Consider the following 26,462-nt stretch of genomic DNA (forward strand, 5'->3'; position numbering starts at 1 on the left):
TTCATAAAGTTGCATTTTCAATGAAGATATTTTACTCCATTTGAACTTAATTTTTACTTCAAAAAGTTCTCATTCATAAAGTCGAATCTTCAAAAAAGACTTTTTACTACATTTGGACATAATTTTTACTTCAAAAAGTTTTCACTCATAAATTCGCATCTTCAATGAAGATTTTTTACTACATTTGGACATAATTTTTACTTCAAAAAGTTCTCATTCATGAAGTCGAATCTTCAATGAAGATTTTTTACTCCATTTGGACATAATTTTTACTTCAAAAAGTTCTCATTCATAAAGTCGTATCTTCAATGAAGATATTTTACTCCATTTGAACATAATTTTTACTTCAAAAAGTTCTCATTCATAAACACGCATCTTCAATGAAGACTTTTTACTCCATTTAGACATAATTTTCCCTTCAAAAAGTTCTCACTCATAAAGTCGCATCTTCAATGAAGATTTTGTACTACATTTGGACATAATTTTTACTTCAAAAAGTTCAAATTCATAAAGTCGCATCTTGAATGAAGACTTTTTACTCCATTTAAACATAGTATTTCCTTCAAAAAGTTCTCATTCATAAAGTCCCATCTTCAATGAAGATTTTTTACTCCATTTGGACATAATTTTTACATCAAAAAGTTCTCATTCATAAAGACGCATCATCAATGAAGACTTTTTTACTCCATTTAGACATAATTTTTATTTCAAAAAGTTCTCATTCATAAAGTCGCATCTTGAATGAAGACTTTTTACTCCATTTAAACATAGTATTTCCTTCAAAAATCTCTTCAAAAATCGCATCATCAATGAAGACTTTTTTACTCCATTTAGACATAATTTTTCCTTCAAAAAGTTCTCATTCATAAAGTCGCATCTTCAATGAAGACTTTTTACTCCATTTGGACATAATTTTTACATCAAAAAGTTCTCATTCATAGAGACGCATCATCAATGAAGACTTTTTTACTCCATTTAGACATAATTTTTATTTCAAAAAGTTCTCATTCATAAAGTCGCATCTTGAATGAAGACTTTTTTCTCCATTTAAACATAGTATTTCCTTCAAAAATCTCTTCAAAAATCGCATCATCAATGAAGACTTTTTTACTCCATTTAGACATAATTTTTCCTTCAAAAAGTTCTCACTCATAAAGTCGCATCTTCAATAAAGATTTTGTACTACATTTGGACATAATTTTTACTTCAAAAAGTTCTCATTTATAAAGTCGAATCTTCAATGAAGACTTTTTACTCCATTTGGACATAATTTTTACTTCAAAAAGTTCTCGTTCATAAAGACGCATCTTCAATGAAGATTTTTACTACATTTGGATATAATTTTTACTTCAAAAAGTTCTAATTCATAAACACGCATCTTCAATGAAGACTTTTTACTCCATTTAGACATAATTTTTCCTTCAAAAAGTTCTCACTCATAAAGTCGCATCTTCAATGAAGATTTTTTACTACATTTGGACATAATTTTTACTTGAAAAAGTTCTCATTCATAAAGTCGCATCTTCAATGAAGACTTTTAATCCATTTAGACATAATTTTTCCTTCAAAAATTTCTCATTCATAAAGTCGCATCTTCAATGAAGATTTTTTTCTCCATTTGGATATAATTTTTACTTGAAAAATTTCTCATTCATAAAGTCGCATCTTCAATGAAGATTTTTTTCTCCATTTGGATATAATTTTTACTTGAAAAATTTCTCATTCATAAAGTCGCATCTTCAATGAAGATTTTTTTCTCCATTTGGATATAATTTTTACTTGAAAAAGTTCTCATTGATAAAGACGCATCTTCAATGAAGACTTCTTACTCCATTTAGACATAGTTTTTTCTTCAAAAAGTTCTCATTCATAAAGTCGAATCTTCAATGAAGATTTTTTACTACATTTGGACATAATTTTTACTTGAAAAAGTTCTCATTCATAAAGACGCATCTTCAATGAAGACTTTTAATCCATTTAGACATAATTTTGCCTTTAAAAAGTTCTCATTCATAAAGTCGCATCTTCAATGAAGACTTTTTACTCCATTTGGACATAATTTTTACATCAAAAAGTTCTCATTCATAAAGTCCCATCTTGAATGAAGACTTTTTACTCCATTTAAACATAGTATTTCCTTCAAAAAGTTCTGATTCATAAAGTCCCATCTTCAATGAAGATTTTTTACTCCATTGGGACATAATTTTTACTTCAAAAAGTTCTCATTCATAAAGTCGTATCTTCAATGAAGACTTTTTTACTCCATTAAGGCTTACTTTTTATTTTGTAAAATTCTCATTCTTAAAGTCTCATTTTCAATGAATATTTTTTACTCCATGAGTATTTTAAAAAATAGCTGCTTAAATCGCATCCTTAACACCCAAACTATAAAATTTAGCCATAGAATACAAAATCCCATATTCACGGTCCATTGCCCTAAAAAATCCAATTTATCTTCCAACTCATAGGATATAGTGAATAAAAACTTTCTCTTCTACACAATAATATAATCCATCGAATAAAATAAAAAAAGCAAAACAATTCCAAACTATATAACACTCCAAGGAACTTAAAAATAAAATTCCTTTAAGAATATCTGTTTTTGTTATTCACTAAAAGAAAAATAAAAATAGAAAAAAATAATATTCAAATTTTCACCCTGATGTGCATCAAAGTTTACAACCCTCCCAAAAAAACTTAAAATAAGAAAAAAAAAAAACAATATGCATTTTTTTCTGTTTTTGTTTCTTATAAACACAAACAATGTTTTTTTTTTTATATTTTTTTAAAAATAAACTCACCTTGCGGCACCATTCTGCAAAATAACGTTTCCACTATGCAAATGACCGTGCAATGGGAAGCCTCGTTCTTTTAGAAAAAGCAAAGCTTCAAGTATCTGACGACCCAATCTTTGCACTTGAGTTGCTGGCAAACCGTTTGGCTTTCTTGTATACTTGCGATTCCATGGCTCATTCCACTGGGCCTTCAAAAGGATTATAATAATAATTTAATTATTCACACAAGCTTACTCGCACTCTCTCATATAGAAAATATATAATAATAAAAATCTTTTTATGTGTGTGTGTGTTTATTTTCTTATGCACTTGACTTACTTTATAAATAAGATCCTTGAGGCTGCCACGTGAATTAAATGGTGTTACCAGGCAAGCATAATTAATTGAACTGGTACGTAAAAAACCTAAATCTAGAACAGGATAGATATACGGATGATGGAGGGAACCGAGCAATTCCATAAGTATTCCCTTTGGACTTTCACATGGTGGCAGTTCATCTAAGGCAACACAGTCTGGAGGTAATGGAAGTAAGGTCATAAGGCGGTCAGTGCGGACCTATACAATAAAATTTAACAAATAAGAAAAATGTCCTTGGGTTTGATGGTGATGGTGATGGTTACTTACCGAAGAATCATTGATTAGAAACCAGTTCTTCGAGTGACGAGAACCAATCTCGTCAAGATGGGCGATAACTTCGTAACGCCCATTTGAGTTTTGCACCCATTCCTTGCAAGCGTTAAGGGCACGATCACGGGAGGCTCGTTCGCGAGGACTACGGTCAGTGACACCAGTACCGCCATCTAGCGCTGAGTATTGGTACTTTAAATTTGGTCTGTAATTAAATATTTAAAAAGAAAAAAAAAAAATGAGTTTTAATGGAGATTGAATCCTTTTTAGTGGGCTTATTGCAAAGATCCTTAAAGGTGAAAAAGAAAGTACATATATGAATGTATATGTACGGTTTTATATTCATGTTTTATATACATCAACAATTACATATTTGATAAAGTGAAAGAGAATTAGAAAGATATATAGAATAGATTTGTCCAAACATTCAATACCTATTTTAATGCAATTTGTATACAGTTTTCCAGTTGGTTTTAAAAAACCATTATCCTTTAATAGTTTTTTAATTTCAACTCCAACCTTAAACTGCCCCCTTTTAAATTATGATTTGACGTCATACTAATAAATGGAATAAATTTAATTGGTTGGTTGTTACAAAAATTATGACCATCGTTAATCCTCTTGCAGGAATTAATGGCAGTTAGTATTTTTTAAGTAAAAACCCTCCTTTGGTGTATAATTTTAAAATAAACCATGACCAAATGGAACTTAACCTAAGCTTTATAGTAATAAATTATTGGTTTGTATTTTTTTTGTTGTTGTTGTAATTTTTGTATAATTAAGGTATGGTCGATTTTACAGCAGCAGGTGTGTTCAATTGTTATAATGTGAGGGTTATGAGCTTTAATAAATTGCAAATCAATTAATCAAAGTCAGATGCCAATGACAAGAAATGAAGTAAACTAAATTTATTATATGCTATGAAGGAGGGCCTTTTTAGTTAACTCGTTTTTAAAACTATACAAAATGTATTTTGTTTTGCAAACAACGCCGTTTTACCGACTGCAATGAGTTTTCAATATTCAAAGTTAATAATCCTTATTAAAATGACCATTTTATGACCATTAAAAAATTCAAGATTTGTGTTTTTTTTTTTAGTTTTAAGTACCTTTGTAATTAAGAGGTTAGAGGGAAAATATAATTCAGTAAGCTATTCCACATTTATATATGGATCGCTGTATTAGAAAGAATTATTAAATTTAATAGCCACCTTTAAGTGAACTCATGTCATAAGTTATTTGATGAGTGAATATAAAGGGTGAATTATAAAGGAGTAATGAAAAGTTCAGTGAATGACCAGGGAAGGGAGAGCAAATTTAACATGTTTTTATTTTTCTTTACAATATATTCTTTCTTAGTCTTAAATGAATTTTTAACATTTGGTCAAAAAGTTTATAAATACCATAGAAACAAAAATTGTCAAGGTCTTTTTCAAATTATACAATTCATAAATTTTGTCTAAAAAATAAGTGTTTTTGTGAATTTTTAGCCTTTAAACAGAGTCAACGGATACCTAACTTTCGGATGGCACTCGCCTTTTGTTTTTTTTTTTATAAGGTTCTTAGCTTAAATATAATGTATACAATTTAGGCTTTCTTTAAGTTGTTCAAAAATCGTACCTTTTGGTTTCTTTGAAAAATTATTTTTATCTTTTTTTTGACTTTATTATTGTTACCATAGTTTTTAGTCTATAAATTTTAAATTATTTTTTATTTTTGTGTAATATCATAAAAAAGGGTTACCATGCGCCTTCAAGGGTATTTTTGCACCACGGGTAAAGCAAAATAACCCCCTCCCTTAGACAATTTTGCCCTACTTTTCAACTCAAGAAAAGGACACCATAAATATTAACGGTAACATTTGTTACATATTGTATTTATTCTATTTTATTTTATGTATAACGGAATACAAAATTGAGCACATGTGTTAATAACAACATTACATTCATTTGACACTAATTTTAACCTCTAACCTTAAAGTCTATTATCGGATTATTAAAAAAATTATTTCTTGCATTTTTGGTTTAACCTTGGTTTAATCAAAAATACTAAAATATCAACTAGTTTGATTAATTGCTCAAAAATAAGACAATAATCTTTTATATTTTTCAATAAAAAAAAGTTACACATACACCTCAGTGACCCTCTAAGATATCTTGTTTTGATGATAAGACAGCGTTTTTTTTTTTTTTCAAAAAGTGACCGTAGTAATTTGTTGTGATGTTGCGGTAGTAAACATAGAATCATTCGGGGGTTCAGGAAATAACGACCGGGCTCCAATATCATTTCTAATTACTAATTCAATAAACGTCGAGCAACGTATATAAGCCAACAATATTAGTTGATTAGCAACCAGTTTATGGTGTCTAGTTCATATATTGTTCCTTATTTTAAAATTAATTAAGATATTTGGTCCTTTCGAGATAAATCACTTTTTATTATCTTCTTTTTTTTTGGCCTGGGCTGAAGGTTTTCTCCTTTTGAGATTGCCCTTCATTGGCTTTCAAGATTCCTCGTCATCAAGACTGAAGCGAAAACCGATCATACAAATTGAAGATCTTAAAAATCGGTTAAGCCGTTGTTATGTTAAAAATGGTATGATTTTGTTTAATTTGTTATGAAGATTAAAAATTGGAACTATATTGTTGCATTTTAACACTTCGTACAACCAACCATTTGGAACTCAGAAAATGGTAAAAAAGGTCAACTAGTCTAATTAATTGTTCAAAAATAAGACAATAATCTTTTAAATTTTTCAATAAAAAAAAAGTTACACATACGCCTCAGTGACCCTCTAAGATATCTTGTCTATTCATCTTTGCTATTAAGCGAAAATATCTAAGATATGTCAAATTTTTGTGTGTGACTTCTGAGCAGTTATTTTTGGTTTGATGTAAGGGCATCTCTGTCTATTGATTTTCACTAAAGGAATTTACATTGCAAATCATTTTCTTTAATATTTTTTTCCGTTTTGAGTAACTTACAATATTCTTTAATAGTGGAGTAACTAAAGCTCAAAATTTGGCAATATTAGAGAACCCGGCCGAACAGCTTAGATTTTGATGATCTTTTTTTTTTCAAACGTCGGTAATTAAAAATACTTTAAAGTGTATAGATTAAAAATTGCCAGTGTTGACGTTTTGAATTTTTAAATTTAATTGAAGATTTTTGTGAATAAAAAAAAATTTTTTTCAAAAGTTTTTCTTAAATTTCATAAATTAATTGATGCCAAAAGATTGTCTAAGAAATTCAAGGAAAAAAAATATTTACGAGTGAGGGACAATCTTCCATCGTTCAAGCAATAGATGCAATTTTCTTATTAATTGACTTCAAATACAAAAAAAAAAATATTTGAACACAACGGCAACACCTACAATATTTAAAAATACATTTTTAAAAAGCTAGAAGCTTAGCCACATTTGTAAAATTAAAATTAAGTTAATTGAATGAAGGGCTTTTGAAAGAATGGTCAGATTTTTGAAAAAAAAAAAAAAAAATGATTGACAAAATTTTAACATGTCGTTTTTAAAACTTTTTCGTAATATAAAATGCATGTATTTTAAAATTTTTTTGGCCACAAAAAAATTAAAAAGTATTTCATTTTCGAAGAACTTTTTTTAAATTTAGTTTTGAAAAAAATTTTAACTTATTTTTTTTTTAAAGTTTAACATCTAAATATAAAATTATTTTTTATTCATTTAATAACCCCTGCTGTTGAAAGTTAAATAGCAAAAATTGAAAGTTCTTATTTACCAAAGTCTTTGAGAAAATTAATTATTTCAATGCAAAAATTCAGTTTGTATCGAAAAACCCATTGAAATTGAAGTAATTTTTAATTTTTTTTTTTTCATAAGTGTGATATATATTACCTTTTCTGCTTCGGAATTCAACTGATAATATTTATGGCGAAAAAAATGTTTAAAATAAATTCATATTTTATTAGAAAAAGTTTGGAAAATAGTCATTTTTAAATTTTTTTAATAACATTTTTTTTTAAATTCTGAGTTTGAGAACCAATTTTTCAAAAATTCTTAGTTCAATTTAGTGGATTTAAATTTAAGAGATATGAATGAGCTTCTGGCTTTTTAAAAATGTATTTTAAATTATTGTAGGTGTTGCCGTTGTTTTCAAAATATTTTTTTTTTGTGTTTGAAGTCAGAAAAATGCATTTATCGCTCAAACGATGGAAGATTGTCCCTTATTCCCTTATATTTTTTCCTTATTTCCTATAATTTCTTATGAAATTTAAGCAAAAAAAAAAAATGGTTTAGTTCAGAAAAAAATTAATTTTAATATATAAGAACAATACGGCAACATCGGCAATTTTTAATCTATAGATTTAAACTATTTTTAATTACATACGTCAAAAAAAAAATCGTCAAAATCAGAGCTGTTCGGCCGGGTTCCCTAATAATTTGCTTTAGTGACTCTACTATAATTGACAACAATACATTATGAAAATGATATAAACTGTGATACCAGCGAAAAGTTCGTTGATAGAATGTCAACAAACAAAACCGACTTTCATGGCTAAAACTGGGTTTTATGGTTTTTCTATATGGCCAGAACTGAACGAAATTGAAATAGGACCACATGGCAGCCACCAGCCAAAATTGGTTCACTCAGTCCAAAGTTATGCGGTAACAAACACAAAACACAAAAAAAAATACTGTCGAATTAAATACCTCCTCCTTTTTGGAAGTCGGTAAAAAATGCTTTCGCTCCAACATCATAATCCATTTTTAACCATCTTAATATTGAGGTGGAGGAGTAGGGTAGAGTTGCCTAGTTCCAGCCGTCTCCAGTAGCCGGCCACCTTTCAGAAAAATCGTTATAACTAGTGATTTTGTAGGATTTATTCCAAATTTTTGCTCTTATGCTGTTCTTTTTAATGTACCTCCTAAAATAACAATATTCTTATTATTCTTGTTATTCAGTTTTCTTAGAAAAAATAACTTTTTGTGAAGTGATGCAATCGGGTATGGTTTTTTTGTAATTTTACTGCCGAAACCCACTATCGTAATAAGTGTTTTGTGGAAACAATTTTCGAGCTAATGCTTTGAAATGTTGTTTTTCTTATTAAATATATATTATTCTTCAAATAAAATAGGTTTTAAACAGGAAAAAGATGCGAATTTTGGTAATTTTAAGGGAGGCCGTAGATAGAACACAAAAAAAAGCTTCGAAATTCAAGAGTTTCCTGTATTCGGCCCCCTTTTATTGATAAAAGTTTTAAAAATGAGTAAAAATAGATACATTTTTCAATCATTTAATGTTATAACTTATTTACAATCAAAATTGTTTCTAAATTCTTAAAACACAAAGATTTAAATAAAAAACATTCAATTTATTTAAGGTTGACCTAATAAAGTCAGTGGCCGGAAATAGGACACTAGATGGCCGAAAATAGGAAACAAAGGCCGGATTTAGGAGAATCGGACTTTTTTAAACAAAAACTTAAATAAAATATTTTTGGGAAGTATTATTAACTTTTATGTTAACCATACCAAAAATTAATAAATAAAGTACATTTTATTTCAAGAATTCTTCGAAAATGTTGATATTTGACGTTTCTGTGCTTTATTTTTTGAGACAAAATCTTTAAGGGGCCGGCTACTAGCAACTCTACCCTATTATTTTAAGAGGTTCCAGACACAACCACACCTCCACCAATTTCGAAAACTTTAAATTATAAAAAATGCAGCAATTTTTAACTTTTAAGATTGATATTAAACGACTGCTAACGTATAGACAAAATAAGCTTCCAAAAGTCTCAGCTGTCATAAAAAGTGTATTATTTATATTTTAATAAGTATATCAAAATCCCAGTAGTTAAATGTATCTACTAACGCACAAAAATCTTAATTTAATTATGATTACACTTCCGTTTTGCCACATAATTGTTATGTAGTACAGTACACATAATACATTCTACTTGACTAAATTAACCATAAATCATAATTAAAAAACAGAGCTGTCACAATATTACGTTATCAAGTACACTCAACTTGTTCAAGAATGTGCTAGTAGTAGTACATACCGATTTATATCTTTAATCATTATCTTAAGAATTTTTATCATAAGAATTTCCCTCACGAAAAAAGCTTAATATCTACCTAATGTCGCTTCTCCTCGTAATCTTCGCCAAAAAATAAAGCAAAAGAAAAAACAAGAACAAAAACTAAGGTTTCCCTTAAACATCTAGCCCGCAATTCAAGGACTTATTGTGTATTACTGCAACAACCATCGCATCATTTCAGCAAACTTTATTTTATATCCTCTGAATACTGGGATATATATAAATTATGTTAATGTCCTGACAGTTTTCCCTGCTCGCAAAAAACATTTATTCAACGTAAAATGAATAATTAGACGTGTTCCTAAGAATTATTGTCATTGTAATATTCCGCCAATAGAAGCTTTGGTCTTGAGCTAAAGGAAATGTGACATATACGCGTAACTGCATGACATAATAATAAACACACAACAATAACAAGGCAAAGAAGAAAAAAAAGGAATAAAAAGGACAACACATAAGAATATTTATACTGTGGTTAATTTTTCCCTTAGAATGTTTAACAGTGCTGTGCAAAAATGTTTTTGAAAAAAAGTTTCACTTTAAAGTTAAGAAAATCCAATTTGACCAAGTTTTTGTGAACACTTTTAATTGTATTTGCGAGTGAACTCATTCACTTTAATTGCAAATACTAGCAAAGTCCCCTTAACTGTGTTAAAGACCATTTAATGATGAAATTGATGTCCTGTTTTCCACTTTCATTTTTGTTCGTTCGTTGCTTTAGAAATTAAAGTAGCCAGAGAGAGAAGTGATGACACTGAATCCTTGAACGAACTCGGTGTTCCATTATGTGTGTGGTGTATTTGGTTAGGAAAAATGTTGTGTGTGTCTGTGTTTGCTAGCAGCTCACAACCGCAATTCATTGTTTCTAAAATTGTCATTTAATGTAGGATAATGACAATATAGAATAGACAATTCGCACAAAGGATGCAAGGGTTGAACTGATGACAATGACAACGACTATAGGAACGACTATTGCCATGACTATAGGAATGAATATGAATCAACAATGGAGCAAAACGCAGGGACGAAGAACAAGTCACTTGTGTCGTAACGATATATTGGATGGCATATAGAAGACACTATGAGTGCGGGGGGGGGAATATCGCACTTTATTGTGCCATATAGAAGGCAGGATTACCATTAAACTCTCCAAGAGTAGTGTGTTGTTGCATAATAATTATAATAAATTGCTAAGCCTGGTTTTTAGTGAATACGAAGTGGGATAGATTTGGCACTTTATATAGTGTTGACATTTTGCATGTTTGCCAAGTTCGAGTTTATATATAAGTTTGTTTGTATACCTATGTGTGTCGTTGTCGTCGTCGTCGTCTGATGATATGTCTACTGCATTGCGACTCTTTGTGGTAAGAATGGAAAGGCTCACATTTTATTTGAATGCAAACGAAAGCAATTAAGTTGATTTTGGATGCGTGTTTGCATGTTTGCGAAAATATTCGTTCATTTAATTCACTGGTCGGCATCGTCATTCGTAGGGGAAATTGGTAAATGATTGTTTATTTTCAGATTTTAATTAAAGGTAAATGTTACGGTTAGATAAATTTAGAATTTCGAACAATTAAAAGTCTGGTTTTAAAAAAGGACAGAATATTATGGGCCTAAATGGAGCAATAAGTTTGAATTAAAAATTCAAATTTTCCCTCTTATAAATACTCAAACTTTTATGCTTTTAATTATAATGAGAAGAGAAAAAACAAAAATTATAAATTGTTTTAAGTTTTGAACAAGAGCGTCTCAGTCGTTATTGGTATTGTTGTCATATCAAAAAGTTTGGTACATGATAGGATAGTAAGAAAAATCTATTAAACTTAACAATGCGTTTTTATTTGGTTTCTGCATTATTTTGTTTTTGGGTAAAATAGTTTTTAAATGCGAAAAGAGACATTTTTTTCTTCGGTGGTAAATGTAGCAGCATATTTTAATGTCCTTAATTCAAAGCGACAGATTGAGCAACAGGTAAATAAAAAAAGTGTTCATCTCAGAAATAACAATGGTGTAAAAGAGAAAAATATTTGTCTTTTGTTTTGTTAACGGGCGTACATTTTTTTTTTGGTTAGTTTTGTGCAATTATAGATGGTTTACTCATGTTATTTGCTAAAACTTTGTTTGCATTGTGCAAAATGTCACTAATTGGAAAGAAAAACACACAGTGACCAAACAAATTTCTCAAACTCAGAATAATACAATAATACACTGGAGAACAAGATGAGCAAAATTTATTCCTTATTTTTATATGAAACGTTTTTTTTTATATTTGAAAAGACAAAAGTGATTACAATGATAACAAGTTTAGTGGGATCCGTTCGTATCATAATTGAAAAACTGTGACTTTGATGGGGGTTCTGCTTAATTTGTTTTCATTTTTTATATTTCTCATTTTTTTTTGATTTTTTTCACATGAATTGGGTTCTACGTTTTTATGAAAAGAAAAAATAAAAAAAAAATTAAATACAAATCTGTACCAAATGTGAAGAAAAACCGTCCTAATAAAAAAGTGTACACATACACAGGTGAAAAGCCTGCTCCGAGCTCTCAATGTTAAAAGACAATTTACAATTTTTTTTAAAGAAAACCGTTAATTTGTTAATATTTGAAACGAAATACATTTCACATCAGGAACGTAAAAACTCTACATATTTTAGATGAAGAATAGGTTAAAATTTTACGGACTTAGAAAAACGGAGAATAATTGAATGTAGGGAACTAAGAAAAAGAAGTTATTTTAAGACCTGATAAAAGCATGAAATTCACATAGTCATTTTGAGATGTTGTCCGAAAATCAGACGATTTTTCTGTTTTATCATATTAATCTATCTAAAACTGCAGTTGCTTACATTCTGTTCTAAAACTCTCAAAAATTAAAGTTGTTATAAATTTTTGTTCTCAAAAATAGTGTTTTTTTTGGGATCGGGTTAAAATTCTGGCCTCAAAATTCTGCTTTTCAAAATTCTGCTTTTCAAAATTCTGATTTTTTACATACAAAAAAATACGATATTGCGAATTTCTCGAAAACGGCTCTAACGATTTTGATTAAACTTTGTATACGTAATATTTAAAGCAATGGCAATAAAATTGTATTTTTATTTTTTCTCAAAAAAGTCAAATACAAAAAAAAATTTTTTTTTATATGAAAAAAATTTAGTCTAAATGTCGGCTCTTCCCCAACCTCAACAAAATTTCTTTAAAATTTATTTTAGAGGCAGCTCGTAAAATCTACAAGTAAACTAACATAAAAGTGCTTTGAATTGCAAGAGCAAGTACGTGCGACCCCAGTCGTGCATTTTATTTTTCTATTCTGCTTTTCAAAATTCTGCTTTTTAAAATTCTGCTTTTCAAAATTCTGCCATTATTATACTTAACCAAAAAAATTCTGCCAATTCTGTTTTTTTTTTTTTATAGCATATGTGTTGACTAAAGAAAAATACACCTCATTAATGTAATTCAACATTGGTACTTTATTAAATTTTTTTGTTTAAGTGTCGCAAATATTTTTTAAAATGCATAGACTGATTTTCTTTAAATAAATTCTATAAATTATTGGAACCGATGTTATTTGATACGAAATATTCCTTTTCTTATTCAAATTTTTGAATATTCATCTTTATCTGATAAATTAAAAAATTTTGAATTATTTTCGGAAATTTTTAGTATTAAAAACCTTTTCTTAATATTTTCAAATTTATTCATTTATAAAACAAAAATTAATATGCATTCAAAGAATGACAAATTACTAAGGTAAGTAATCAAATAAGCAGATCATTTTTCAAGAAGATGATTTTACAGAATTCTGCAAAAAATTAAAAAAGGGTTTGGAAAATGTTAAAAAGCGCTCACTTTTTTAATTTTTTGCAGAATTTTGAAAACCAGAATTTTGAAAAACAGAATTTTGAAAATCAGAATTTTGAAAGCAGAATTTTGTAAAGCAGAATTTTGAAAGCAGAATTTTGACAAAAGAATTTTGACCCCGGCAGAATTTTGACCCCAACCCGTTTTTTTTTTTTTTGAAAATCGGAAAACATACAATTTTTAATTCCTAATTACTTTACTTTAACAATAAAATTATTACTGTTTTTTATAGTTGATAGCTAAGTCACTAGAACTTTATGTTCATATGTTTCGCGACCGTGTTCAATTTTTATCTGACTTCCCTTACTCCAGATTTTAACGGGAATCTTATAAAACAAGATTAGAAAATGATTCTCATTCTTAAAATGAACGTTGTTGGTTCCGTTTAGTAAAATAACTTATATTTAAAACTCCTGTAATTTATGAAATATGTAAGTAATATTTAATCAAAGTGAAGTTATACTAAAGAAAATAACAGAGAGGGATTCATTTTTTAAAACCAAAAATAACGGTACCTGTCATATACCAACTTTGCAAATATTTAATTTTATCGAAACGACTACAACGATTTTGTAAAAAAAAATTTAGGTGATTTTTGAAAATCACTAGAACCTAAAGACTAATTCAATTTCAACTATATTTTTTACAGAAAAGCATTTTTGTAATGTTTTAATATTAATAAAAAAAAGTTTTTTTGGAACATCCAATTTTTTTTTAACGGAACATTGAATCTTTTTTTTGAAAATCTAGTTTTAGATGTTGATTAGCAATTTATCCAAAACGGCATATCAACATTACTTAATAAAAATTTTTTTTTTAAATACATAGGTATATCTTTATTATGTCATTTAAAATATTGTTTTTTACTTTGAAAACAAATTTTATTATTTTTTTTATTTTGTTTTTTCATATTGATATTTTTAATATCGTAATTTTTAATTAACTACGGCAAGACCAATAGGTGTTACAACCTATGAAACAAAACTATTAAAGGAGTTTTTAATATTTTGTACCTTCTAAATGTAAGATTGAGTTGTGAAGTTGAAAGCTAGAATCGGGTTTTTTTAGCTTTCCATACACCGAAAAAAAAAAACCAATATCAATTTAACATTTTTTAAATATCAAATTAACATTTTTTAAATATCAGCCATTTTTGGCTCTATAAAATGTGTTTTATGATATTTAAAATGTTAAAACAACATTTTTATTATCAGGATGATATTTAAATGTCACATTTTGGAATTTTTTTTTTGATATTTTATTATCATTTATTCATATAAATTTCTCATTCCAAATTATTGAAAAATATTAATTAAAAAATTCTTAATGTATACTAATTTGAAGGCGCTTTGTGTTTTTTCGAAGTAAAATGTATGATTTACTGAGAAAATTTGATCGGCACTAAGATTTTACTTCACATAGTTTGGGAAAAAAAAAAACAAAACAATTATATCACCTATAATAGAAAAAAAATAATATCACCATTATTTTGTAAAGAGCATTCCCTTTCAGTAATGTTTTGAAAAAAGAAAGAAAATTCTTAAAATAATAAAAATAATAAAAATGAAAAGGAAAGAAATAGGTTTCATTATAATAAACTAGCTGTGTTCCTTTGGCCTAAAGTATCTACTGCTAAGTACTTCTGGTTGTATTCAACTCCATTTCTTCTATAGAAAAAATGTCTTTGAATGGATTCAGAAGTACTAAAAAGTACTTTGCTGAGCCCAAAGGAACACAGCCACTAAAACGTAAAATCTAGTCAACATTGATATTTTAATTGTCAAAGTGAAATTTTCACTATCCACTTAAACTTAAAAAAATGTCAAAATGATATTTTAATTGTCAAATTGAAATTTTCACTATCCCACTTGAAATTAAAAAATGTCAAAATGATATGATAAAATATCAAAATTGATATTTTAATTGTTGGACGACTTTTGTCACTGAAAAATGTTAATTTGATAGCTGTTATTATCAAATTTTTTTTTCGGTGTAACAATGTAAAAGTTCAGTTTTGGAAAACTGTACACTATTCAGGGGTTGGAGATTGAGTTTGAGCATTGGACGTATACCTCTATAAGTATTTTGCAGTTCTGGGGCCTATAAGACAAAGTAAATATGCAGTCAACTGATAAATTGCAGCGGAGATTGGAAAGTTGATACTGAAGACGTTAATTAGGTACGTAGGTGTGTTTTTTTAACCGCTATTGAACAAAATATTAATTAGTATTGTAGTGTCGTAGGATAATTTTTAAAACTTTTTCGAAACTGGATTCGCGATTTTTTTTTGATTGCATACATTTATTTATATCTGATAATTTTTGCAAACAAACTGCATTAAAATTAAAAACTAAATTTCATACCCCTCCAGATAAAACGTTGTAATAAATACTCATAAACTAAGTTCATACTTAATTATTTAAAAAAAAACTTTAACCCAATTTCTATCACCATTACAATAGTTTCTAATACCCTCGAGCTTAAAATTTGTGATGAAACTAAAATATTCTCTGTTAAAATATATTTTAATATTTAACAAAATTCTTTTTACGAAACCTCCATTGACAACCATAATCCACTTTAATAAATTTTTTTTTGCAAAACAAACCCCTTCTCCACCGCACTCTTTTGAAACATTTTTTCCTATCACTCTCAAACTAACTCTCGACATTCATCGCATCTAGAGCAATATCAATTTAATTAATCCACGAAGTGCTTTGCTGTGCAAAAGTTTTGTGGTAAATTTATCGGTAGCTGCAGCTATAATATTTAAAATTCATATATATATCTATACCTTTTACCATATATAGCAACAGAGCTACATTTATAAACTTAACTCGCTTAGTTCAACACGAAGCATCATTCAAATCACTCTAGAGCTGCACATAACCTCAATACCTCGTTTGATATCCTTTTGATTGTATTTGAATAGAGAAGAAAAGGTGATGGTTTTTACTACTCTAGGTTCAGGTTGGTTGGCTTGGCCTGGGCTGATGGTTTTGGTTTTACGTAGTGCTGCTATAGGTGTGCTATAGGTATTCATCTCGAAAGGTGCTAGATAGTTTGGCATGAAATAAATCTCAGCGTGTTCTTTAGAATATCGCATATATACCTTCACCAATCCCTCACCTCAGTTTATAGAAAAAAAAAAAAAAAACACAATATTTATTCAGAAGGGCAGAGGGTTCTTGTTTCAAATCACCCTTGCTTCCTTCCCGCAACGAAATAGGATTTCCTTTAAGAGCGAAGAAGATGTATTCTATCACTTAACCTGATGCCATGGCTTCTGATTCTGCTTCTGTTTCTGCTGTTCATCTGCTCCAATGCAGATATGAAGATTTAACCCAGTTCAATTGAATTCTGGATTCGCTCTTTCTCTTTACTGTAGTGCTTTGTGTGTACTACCTTTCACACAAGACATATCAGTTCATGGTCCCAAAGGTGGAATTTTGTATGATCTCGTTCTCGTACATGTTTTACACAAGAAAGGGAAAAACTAAAAATCAATTAAACCACATGAATGCATGTAAATTTCAAGGACTTTCTTCAATTGATGTTCTTGAGGTAGATATTTGCTTCTATTTTTTGTATTTCTTTTCTTTTCGTGTTGTGTGTTTGGGACTAGGGACGAAAAACAAGAAGAAAAAATGTTACGTATACACCATAGTGACCTAGAGGTTGGATATGCTGCTGTTGTTTGTATGTTTAGTTGGATGTCTGTTGAATGTAATCAGATGGCAAGTTGGTGATTGCTTTCTCAAGAGAGAAGAAAGCAAAATTTCTAATAGCTTGAGATAACCAACACAACCACACACACAATAAGAAAAATGGATGCATTATGCAATTGAATTGAATAAGAATTATGACAATTCCCAGATTTCTTGTAGTTCTTTCACAAAAATACACAGAAATAGAAAAATGTTGAAAAGAAAATAAAAAAACAAACAAAATTTCCCAACAATCTACTTCACCTTCAAGAATTTATTATTTTTAACGAAGCAACCTTGAAAGGATTCCAAGAATACATATACAACGAAGAAAAACAAGAACAAGAAGAAGAAAAAACTATATACACGACCACTTAAGCATTTCATAAAGTTGACATTGCACACTGACAAGTCAAGTGGTTTGTTTGGGGGATTGTTTTCAATTAGCTGGGATATTATAGCTTCTGCTTTTTCATATGAATTATTATAAAATATAAAAATATTATTCTCTTTTGTTAAGGTACACAATATTGCTGTAAGTCTTTTGTTATACAATCAGAATTATTATTATTATTCACATAGAGCGATGGCATTTGTGAGCTTTGAAGTTTTTTTTGTTTATTTTTGAAGAATAACAGTGAAGAAGTGTTTTTCAGTTTTGAGTACCTTATCTCGCCTTGGGTGTTTTTGAGTTATGAAATTATTTTTTTTTTTTTTTTGTTTTCTTAACCTGAAGTGTTAACATTAAGAGGATGCTTGCATTACAAGAAAACACATATATGCACTTTCTGTTTTTGAAAAAAATTCCTTTTTAATGAACAACAAGTTGGAGTAGAAGTTAAGAGTCATCATGAAACGGAACATATTTTTTATACATAATTGTCATGGTTGCGTAACTTAAATAAAGGGGGTTAAAAAATGCCTATAGCAATCTTAAAGGCTTTAAATGTAAGAAATAATTGAGTTGAGGAATTTTTTATTTAAATCAAAAATTTCGAAAATAATATACCTAAATATGGAGCTAACATTTTGTGACTTAAGAAAGAGTGAAGTCCAGACCCAGCCTTTTAGTGCTGTAACGAAGCGTTACATATTCTCTCCATAACCCCCATCCCCGGACTATACACACCAGTCAACCATACCGCCCAGACTATTTACCTGTCCTATTACCACTATTACCTTTTGCAACTGTACGCCCAGCCTATAAAATCCAAGAAACCGTACTGCCCGGACTATAAAGCGTACCAACCATCACCACACCATCAACAGCAACAACAACAACATCTTATATTTAAGAATTATGATAATGTGTAATTTTGTACCAGAATTATTGTTTAGTTTTTACAATTCACATTTAGTCTAAGCAAAAATATATGTAACCAGAGGTGAACTTTTCAAAGAGAATCGTCATTCGTCAACGGTCAACCTCCAAACAATAAAGAAGTAGTTCTCCCGCCGCTACTAAAGTTGAATAGCAACTTGGTTATGGTGCCAGAGGTCCAATTTTAGTTAATTGTTCCGACTTTTTGAAGCAAAAGTTTATTTAGTTTTTATATATAACTCTTTCACCCTCGTTAGGAGGCTGTGCACTAGGGACTTAATTAATTCCCACTCACTTTGAGACTGGGCTTTCTCCGAGAGTTATTAGGTAGCGCTCTATTCACCCTCGCTAGGAGGTGTGCACCAGAATATTCCCTCTCATCTTGGGCCTGGGCTAATTCCCACTCAACCTGAGAACGGGCTTTTCTAATCAGAGCATGTTAGGGTATAACATTGTTTAATAAATAAACAAGTAAATAATTTAATAATTATAAAAGAAAGTAGTTAGTCTATTGAAATAATAAAGAACATAAATAATTGGAAAGAATTCGGTGTTTTTACTCTAACTGAGTTTTAAGATTGCTTTTCTCAAAACGAACCTTGGATTCTGGCGAGCTTACCTCAGCCTTTGAAAATTAAGTATCACAGTGCAATCAAATTTCGACACTTATAAACACATTGGAAAATTACAGGTCACCATTTTGGAAAATTGCTGTTTTGGAAATAACTGTTTTTTTTTTATCGAGGTCATTTTCATAATTCAGGTTTTTACTGAAATGATGAAATAGATAGACTAGTTTTGGAGGAGAAATGGTCAAATGTATTTGTCTTGTTTGAAAAAATGTAATAAAAGGAAACAAATATAGAATAAACCTATTTTGAAGTTGATTGTCAAGAGATACAATGAAATCACATTTCACGGTTTGTTAGCAGTTGTCATCGACTTGAGACGTTAAAAAGTTGTAGAGACGATTAATATTGTTAGAGTCAAAGTTATTGAAATCAGTAAATGCCAAAAACTTAGAATTAGTTAATAGTTTAAATTTGAACTATTTTTTACAATAAAACCTCTATTTTGCATTTATTTTTTACAATTTTATTTAATGCAAACTTGTTAATTTAACTTAACATATTTATGGTAACAAATTTAAAAAAAAAAACTTTTAAATACCTACATGATTTTTAGGAGTAGGGTAGAAAAACATCATCATGATGCAGCTGGAATATCCTATCTTTCAAATTAATGTTATTTGATCGGCAAAGAAAAAAGCCATTAAATTCAATGGTGTCAAGTTATCACATAGTCGGGTTTATTATATGTATTGCGATTGTACAATAAGCTTGGTGCACAGAAGAATGGTTTGAAATCGAATTACTGAATGCAAATAACAATGAATATAGTTTGCATTTTTACAAAAGGTTTAAAAGACAGTACTATTTCTGAAGTAGAATCTATAATCAAGTATTCTAAATGTACATATTGAAAATTTTCCTTAAAAAGCATCCTAAATTGATTCAGGCAAAGCCATGGAGTTGGTTTGATTAAGGGTTCGCACCTAAGAAACGTATACAATTTTAAACTAGCCATTTGATGTGTACTTTTTTCTTCGACATACTGAAATCTAATAATAAAATAAAAATATGTTGACAAGGAGCAACTTTTGATGGAGATGGACGCAAGAGTTTGTTTTTTGTTTTATTGAAATTTTACTGCTCGTATCCCATCTTTGATGTCAAATCATTACAAGAAATAATTTTCTAAATATGAATAAAAATAATTTTTGTTCACTCGCCTCTTTTATTTCATGGCGATGGCGTATTACATTGGACATTCGGCCGTATTGCACAGTGTCAAAATGGTCTGACGCTGTTTTCCAATCAAGAAATAAAGTAGGAATAAAAGTAGATGCAGCCACTAAAATAGCGTTCAATTTTTTTAAATTCATTAAGGAACATAAATGTTAATTTAGAGTTTCAAGAAGTGGCATGTAAAATGCACTATGCTTCCCCCTGAAAGGCCCCTTTAGATTACTGTTGGTTGCATCATTAGTTCATGTAATTTTAGGTAGACATCTGACGAGTTTTAAAAACAAATTTGACAAATTAAAATAATGTCATGGTGAAATAAGACTGAACGGCAAAACTCGGGGTTTTACAATTTCATAAGAGGAGAGTCAGGGGGATAATTTAAAATTTAAAATTCAAGATTCAAATTTCTACCAATTTTCTACTTTTTTGTAAGTTCTTTTAAAAAAGCCAATACTGGTTAAGAGCTTGAAGTCACTTTAACATAGGCTGGAATCTATGAATTTATGTCAATTTTGCCAAGTTTTTGTGTTATTTATGCATGTACAATATGTACATATACAGGGTATCGCACAGTCACCGCCCCAAACGAAAACCATAGATTCCTGAGGTCATTTTAAGTCGAAAAACTTAAAAGGTAATTTTCTCGTTTTCGTCCCATTTTCGAGTTATGGCGGATTTTATAATTTTTCCTTTAACTGGCTTTATCTTTCCCAAACTACGTCTGATTTGAAAGTATTAATTTTGTTTACTTATTATTAAAGCCCAGTTTATTTTCTTAAAAAAATAACTTTTTTTTAATAAAAAAGCCCACTGAAAGTAATTTAAAAAAATAAACAAACTGAGTGAATTTAAAAAAAAATTATTTTTAAATACAAAATTAATTCAAATGAATTAAAAACCTTTTATGAGCTTTTGTGGTTATGAAAAGAACAAATAGATAAAAGTCAGAAAAAGTTTTAGTTCAATTAAATTAATTTTGTATTTAAAAATTATTATTTTTTTTTAATTCACTCAGTTTGTTTATTTTTTTAAATTACTTTCAGTAGGCTTTTTATGAAAGAAAAAGTTATTTTTTTTAAGAAAATAAACTGGGCTTTAATAACACTGGTTTACAAGGGTTTTGTTACCGAAATAAAAATATACTTTTCTGAATGTTTTCGGTGTGCTGAACTCGAATCCGAAGTCAGAAACAACTAATCAGCTCCCGTTTTTGAGATATTACCGTTAGAAAATGCAAAAAAACGTTTTTTTGAGTTCTTCGGACCTTATTCTTTTGTATAAAGAAAATTGTTTGAGTATATTTAGTAACTGTTTATATATTTTTCATCTTTCAACACCTGTTTAAATCTTTTCAATATCTTTTGTATTGCCCAAGATATTTTAAAATGAAGTAAGTGGGTTTGGCTTCATATGTCATATAAAAGATAATGACGTTATAAAATTTATAAAAATACCAAACAACTGAGGATATCTCGGGCAGTAAAAGAGATATCGGAAAAATTTAAACAGATTTAAAAAGGTGGAAAATAGTTCTTATAAAAATCATTACTAAATATGCTCAAACAATTTTCCTTATATAAAAGAATAAGGTCAGAATTACTGCATTTTCTAACGGTAATATTTCAAAAACGGGAGCTGATTAATTTTTTGACTTCGGATTCGAATTCAGCACACCGAAAAAAAGTTCAGTAACAAAAAAAAAGTTTAATTTTGTTAACCAGTGTAATAAGTGAACAAAATTAATACTTATTTACGTATTTTTTTGAATAAAATGATATGAAATTGAACAAAAACAACCGAATAAACAAAGAAAATTGGGTTTGATGCAAAATTGCTGAGAAACGGTTGTTCGTAGAAATGTAATAAATTCTTGATTGGTTGTAAAAAAAATCTTTCAAATCAGACGTAGTTTGGGAAACTCGAAAACGGGTAGAAGTTTTTCGACTTAAAATGACCTCAGGAATCCATGGTTATCGTTTGGGGCGGTGACTGTGGGACACCCTGTATATCCAAAAAACTGAAAAGTGAGAGTAGTCTACTTATAAAAATCCAAAAGACAATTTACAGTCATAAAGTGGTATAAAAATACGTGATCTTGACAAATTAATCTTTTTCTGAAGTGTTCCTTTGAACGAATTTCCTTTGTTTTCTCTCGCATTTAAGAATCTGCAATATCAAATAATAATACAGTTTATTTGGTACTAAAAATTTCAAAAGTTTGCCTAATAAGTAATATTTAAAATGAGGTCCTAATTTTTGAAGAGTTAAGGAGTCACCATCAATTTTAATAACAGTTCAAACAAGTAATAACTTAAAATTTCTACCAACATATTGAAATGCCGGTATTATTTTTTGATGATATACATTTTGAGTACCACTTTCACCTACCTTTTTAGAATATTTGCTTTTACCTGTTTTTTTTTTTAACATTAAACACAGTTATCAAATAAAATAAATAAGTATAACTATTATATTGAGAAAAATTGGTTTATATACTTTTTTATATTAAAAAAAAAAGTATTTTTAATTGGTATTCGAAAACAAATTAATTAAATTAGGAAAAACTTAAAGATAAATAATGAAATTAAATTCACTACACATCAAGTACATAAGCGGAATTGTGAAGTTTGAAAAGCTAGTGCTGTGGCATTTTAAGTAAGCCATATTGTGTATGATTGAATAAAACACCATCAACATGCAACATCAATGTTAAAAATAAAAAATTTATATAAATGGTTAAATTTTAAATATCAAATATACTAACTTTTTTTTTTTTAATTAAGAAAAACACACATTCATATTATTTGTAAATCCACGCACATACAAGCTAAATATACTATTTATATTTTTGTTTTTATGATGAAAAATCTATTTATTATTATTTTTTTTTAACGAAGATTTTACATTACAAGAGTTAGTCTACAATTGAAAAAAATAAACAACATTAATAAATTTATTTAAAATATGTATGTTAATTAATATAAATAATGTTAATGAGAAATACTATAAAATTGTTTTTGTGAACAAAAAAAATTTTTTTTGTATGTGTGTAGGTATAAACATTGAGCAACCTTGTAGTTAGCACTGATTCTATTGTATCTCTACTTCCAGTTTCCGATGGCATCGATTTGCTAAAAAATAGTTTTGCTAGATTGTCTAACCTCGCGCTAACTAGCGGGGATTTTTCCGAATGTTCTGATTGATCCGAATTGTCCTGTTCTGAACTGGCTGAACGATTCCTGAAAATGAAACAATGAAATAAGATTTAGAAAATAAATGATTCAAAATTGTTTATTTTAAACAGGGAAAATATTTTTTTTAATGTCTAATATTAACATTTTAAATTTTTTGTTTTATAAAACTACTAAATCAACACTAAAACAACCCATCAAATCACAATCAATCACAAAAGAAATCCAACTTTTTGTTATAATATATTGGTGTGAAAAATTCATATCTATCTCATTTGATAGTGCAATTGAAATCCTGTATTTAACTGTGTAAATACATAAATATATTGTTAAATATTCTATATTAATTGAAATAAATATTTTATGTCCACCTTTCTCTTTGAGTGTTTGTTATCCAGTCAATAGCATGTTAGTTCAAAATTAAATAATACATTTTCGTTGGAAATTAATTGCGAAGTAGTTAAAAAGTCGTTGCCAAATAGATTTAAATAAGTTGTATTTTAATTTCAAATTGGTTACAAGCTTATTTCAAACTTGTTGGGCCCAACTACATTATACAATTTTTTAAAAGAAGTTTTGGTTTTGATCATTTAAGAATAATATAAAATAAAATCCTTGTATTGTCATTTGGAAATTTTATGAAAAATGTTTTGATTTTTAAAATTAAGAACTTGAAATATTAATTTTACTTAAATTTTTTTATGAGTGTTGAGTTGTGAGAAATTATTTTCATTACTGTTCTTACTATCTTAATTTCTATCAAAATAGCTTTCAAGATTTGAGAAGAAATAACATATCTTAAGTGGTTAGATTGTTCAAAGTAAAAACCAAGAAAAAGTTACGTATACACCATGGTGACCCAAAGGTTGAATGTCTCATTTCGTAATCAGATGGAAAGTTAGTTAATCACTTTCTCAAGAATGTTTGTAATTGCTTGTGCACCCATGTTTGGGTACATAAACACGAAACAATTAACTAGAATGTCTTAATTAATGTCTCCATGTTATTTTTGAAAAAAAAAAAAAATCGTAACACCAAAGTAGTTTTTCAAATACATTTTATAGAGATGAACTGATATTTATATGTATGTATGTATATTCCTTAAGAATTACAGAACATTTTAAAGTAGGTATTTATTAATTTCAGACAACTAGTTGTAGAAATACACCGCTATAGTTAAAAACACTTTTTCTTACCTAACCTTCTCACATTGCTAAGTCGTAAAATGATAAATATTTCAATTCAATTTAAATTCAGTACAGAAAGATTTCCTGATTACACTGTGTTACAAAAAAAAAATTATGTGAATTACTTTGGAAATGACCTAGAAGAGGTTGTAGGTATTACTGAATACATACATACATTATATTTCATGTTATCGTCAAAAAAGCGTTTTTCAATGTTTTCAGATTTCAACGATTTTTTACTCAGCCATTTTTCAGTCAATTTCAGATTTTTTTACAGTTCTAAAAAGAGGAGTACTTGTTCTTTTTGAAAATATTTTTTTTATTATGCTCCAGCACCAAATTATGGGCTGAATCTCAAAGTACAACACTTTTTCACCGTTTTTTAGAGTTCGGAGACCGTTTTAAGCAACATTTTGTCTTTTGAAAAATCTATAAACAGTTTTATATTTATATTTATGCTGAATAAAAAAAGGTTTTACTCTTTAAAAACAGTTAGAAATTTTGGAAGTTATGTGTTTTTTACTCGAGAAAGAAATTTCAATTTATTGCAAAAACACCAATTTTCATGATTTTTTTTAAAATTTTATCAAAATTTTGAGGGTGTTTGGGCAAAATTGACTTCAGATTCGGATTCAGCACGTCAAAATAAATAAAGATAGGCAGGTCCGTTCAAAAGTATTGGCACTTTTTTTTTTTTTGGCTTGTGTTATCATGGGCAAGAAAAAATGAACAGTATTTAAAATATATATCTGAGCAACCAAAATCGATATCAAAATTTTTTAAATGTAGATACAAAGAATAACATTTTTTCTAAAAATTAAGACCATACAAAATTTTCTACCATTATTATGAACAGAGAAATTAATTTTTCATTTCTTTCATTGTCACAAAAAAATTGAAATTTCTTTCTCGAGGACAAAAATCACAACTTCCACAATGTCTAACTAATTGTGATGAATTAAAACTCTTTTTATTCAGCATAAATAGAACAATAAAACAAAATGTAGCTTAAAACGAACTCTAAAAAACATAAATAATTTGTTATTGAAGAGTCAAAAATTTATAAAGTTAAAAAAAAAAATTCTCAGAAAAACCACAACAAACGGATTTTTTATTTATACTTAGCAATCATTTGTTATTGTTTTTATTTTACTGAGCTAAGTACTGAGTTACCAATAAAATACTGGAAATGGCATAACTTTAACTCTTCGCCTCCTCGCTCGTTCTGTAAAATTAATATCAGATACTGTCACTATAGGGTGGTGCAAAAGTTTTAACTGTCAGAATTTTTTTTTTAATGACGGCAAATGTCAATTTTATGTTTTTGAAGAATTCAATGCGGGATTTTATCATGAGGGCTGTGAGGTGAATCGTGATTTTAACAAAGAAATCCCTGATTTTGGAGGAACTTTTTGTGACTCTACTGGTGTGTCTTAAAAAAAAGATCAGTTGTAGTACGGATAAGAAGCGTGTTAAATTGCAGCAATACATAAGCTTTTCCGGAAGCAGCTCGTGATTTCGGCAAACTACAAAAAATCATTTTTTAAAGAGGTAAGTACGAAAGCAACCAAACTTATGTTCAACCCATGTGAAATTGTCAGTGTAAAGGACTTAACAAGAAATCGAGGTAGAATTTTGTTTACTTGAGGTAATTTACCGTTTTTTTTTTTTTTTAAATATTAGTTAATTTATCATTAAAAAAGATCTTATATTGCTTTAATAAATCGGCAAAAAATAAAATTGCAAACAAAAAATACAACTCACCGACTAAAAAGCTGCCTTCTATTAGCTGCGGTTAGTGCTGAAGCATCAAATTCGACGGCAGAATTACTTCGTCTCAGTCCATTACTTTTCTTTTTCTTGTAAAAGTCCTTCTTTTTCCTT

At 28.5% G+C, this 26,462-nt stretch overlaps 1 protein-coding gene across 1 annotated transcript in view; it reads right to left on the reverse strand.

Annotated features, from left to right (window-relative positions):
* The window catches only part of LOC129906300 (slowpoke-binding protein-like), a 57,519-nt gene that overhangs the window by 9,092 nt on the left and 21,965 nt on the right, over positions 1-26,462 (reverse strand). The window contains exons 3-7 of the mRNA XM_055982000.1: positions 26,343-26,459; positions 23,272-23,439; positions 3,420-3,627; positions 3,114-3,350; positions 2,802-2,983 (exon numbers count right to left, since the gene is read on the reverse strand). Coding sequence (XP_055837975.1) covers positions 2,802-2,983; positions 3,114-3,350; positions 3,420-3,627; positions 23,272-23,439; positions 26,343-26,459 — 912 coding nt within the window. The remainder of the gene's footprint in view (positions 1-2,801; positions 2,984-3,113; positions 3,351-3,419; positions 3,628-23,271; positions 23,440-26,342; positions 26,460-26,462) is intronic.

Source organism: Episyrphus balteatus, chromosome 1 (assembly GCF_945859705.1).
Source record: "Episyrphus balteatus chromosome 1, idEpiBalt1.1, whole genome shotgun sequence".
Lineage (NCBI taxonomy): Eukaryota > Metazoa > Arthropoda > Insecta > Diptera > Syrphidae > Episyrphus > Episyrphus balteatus.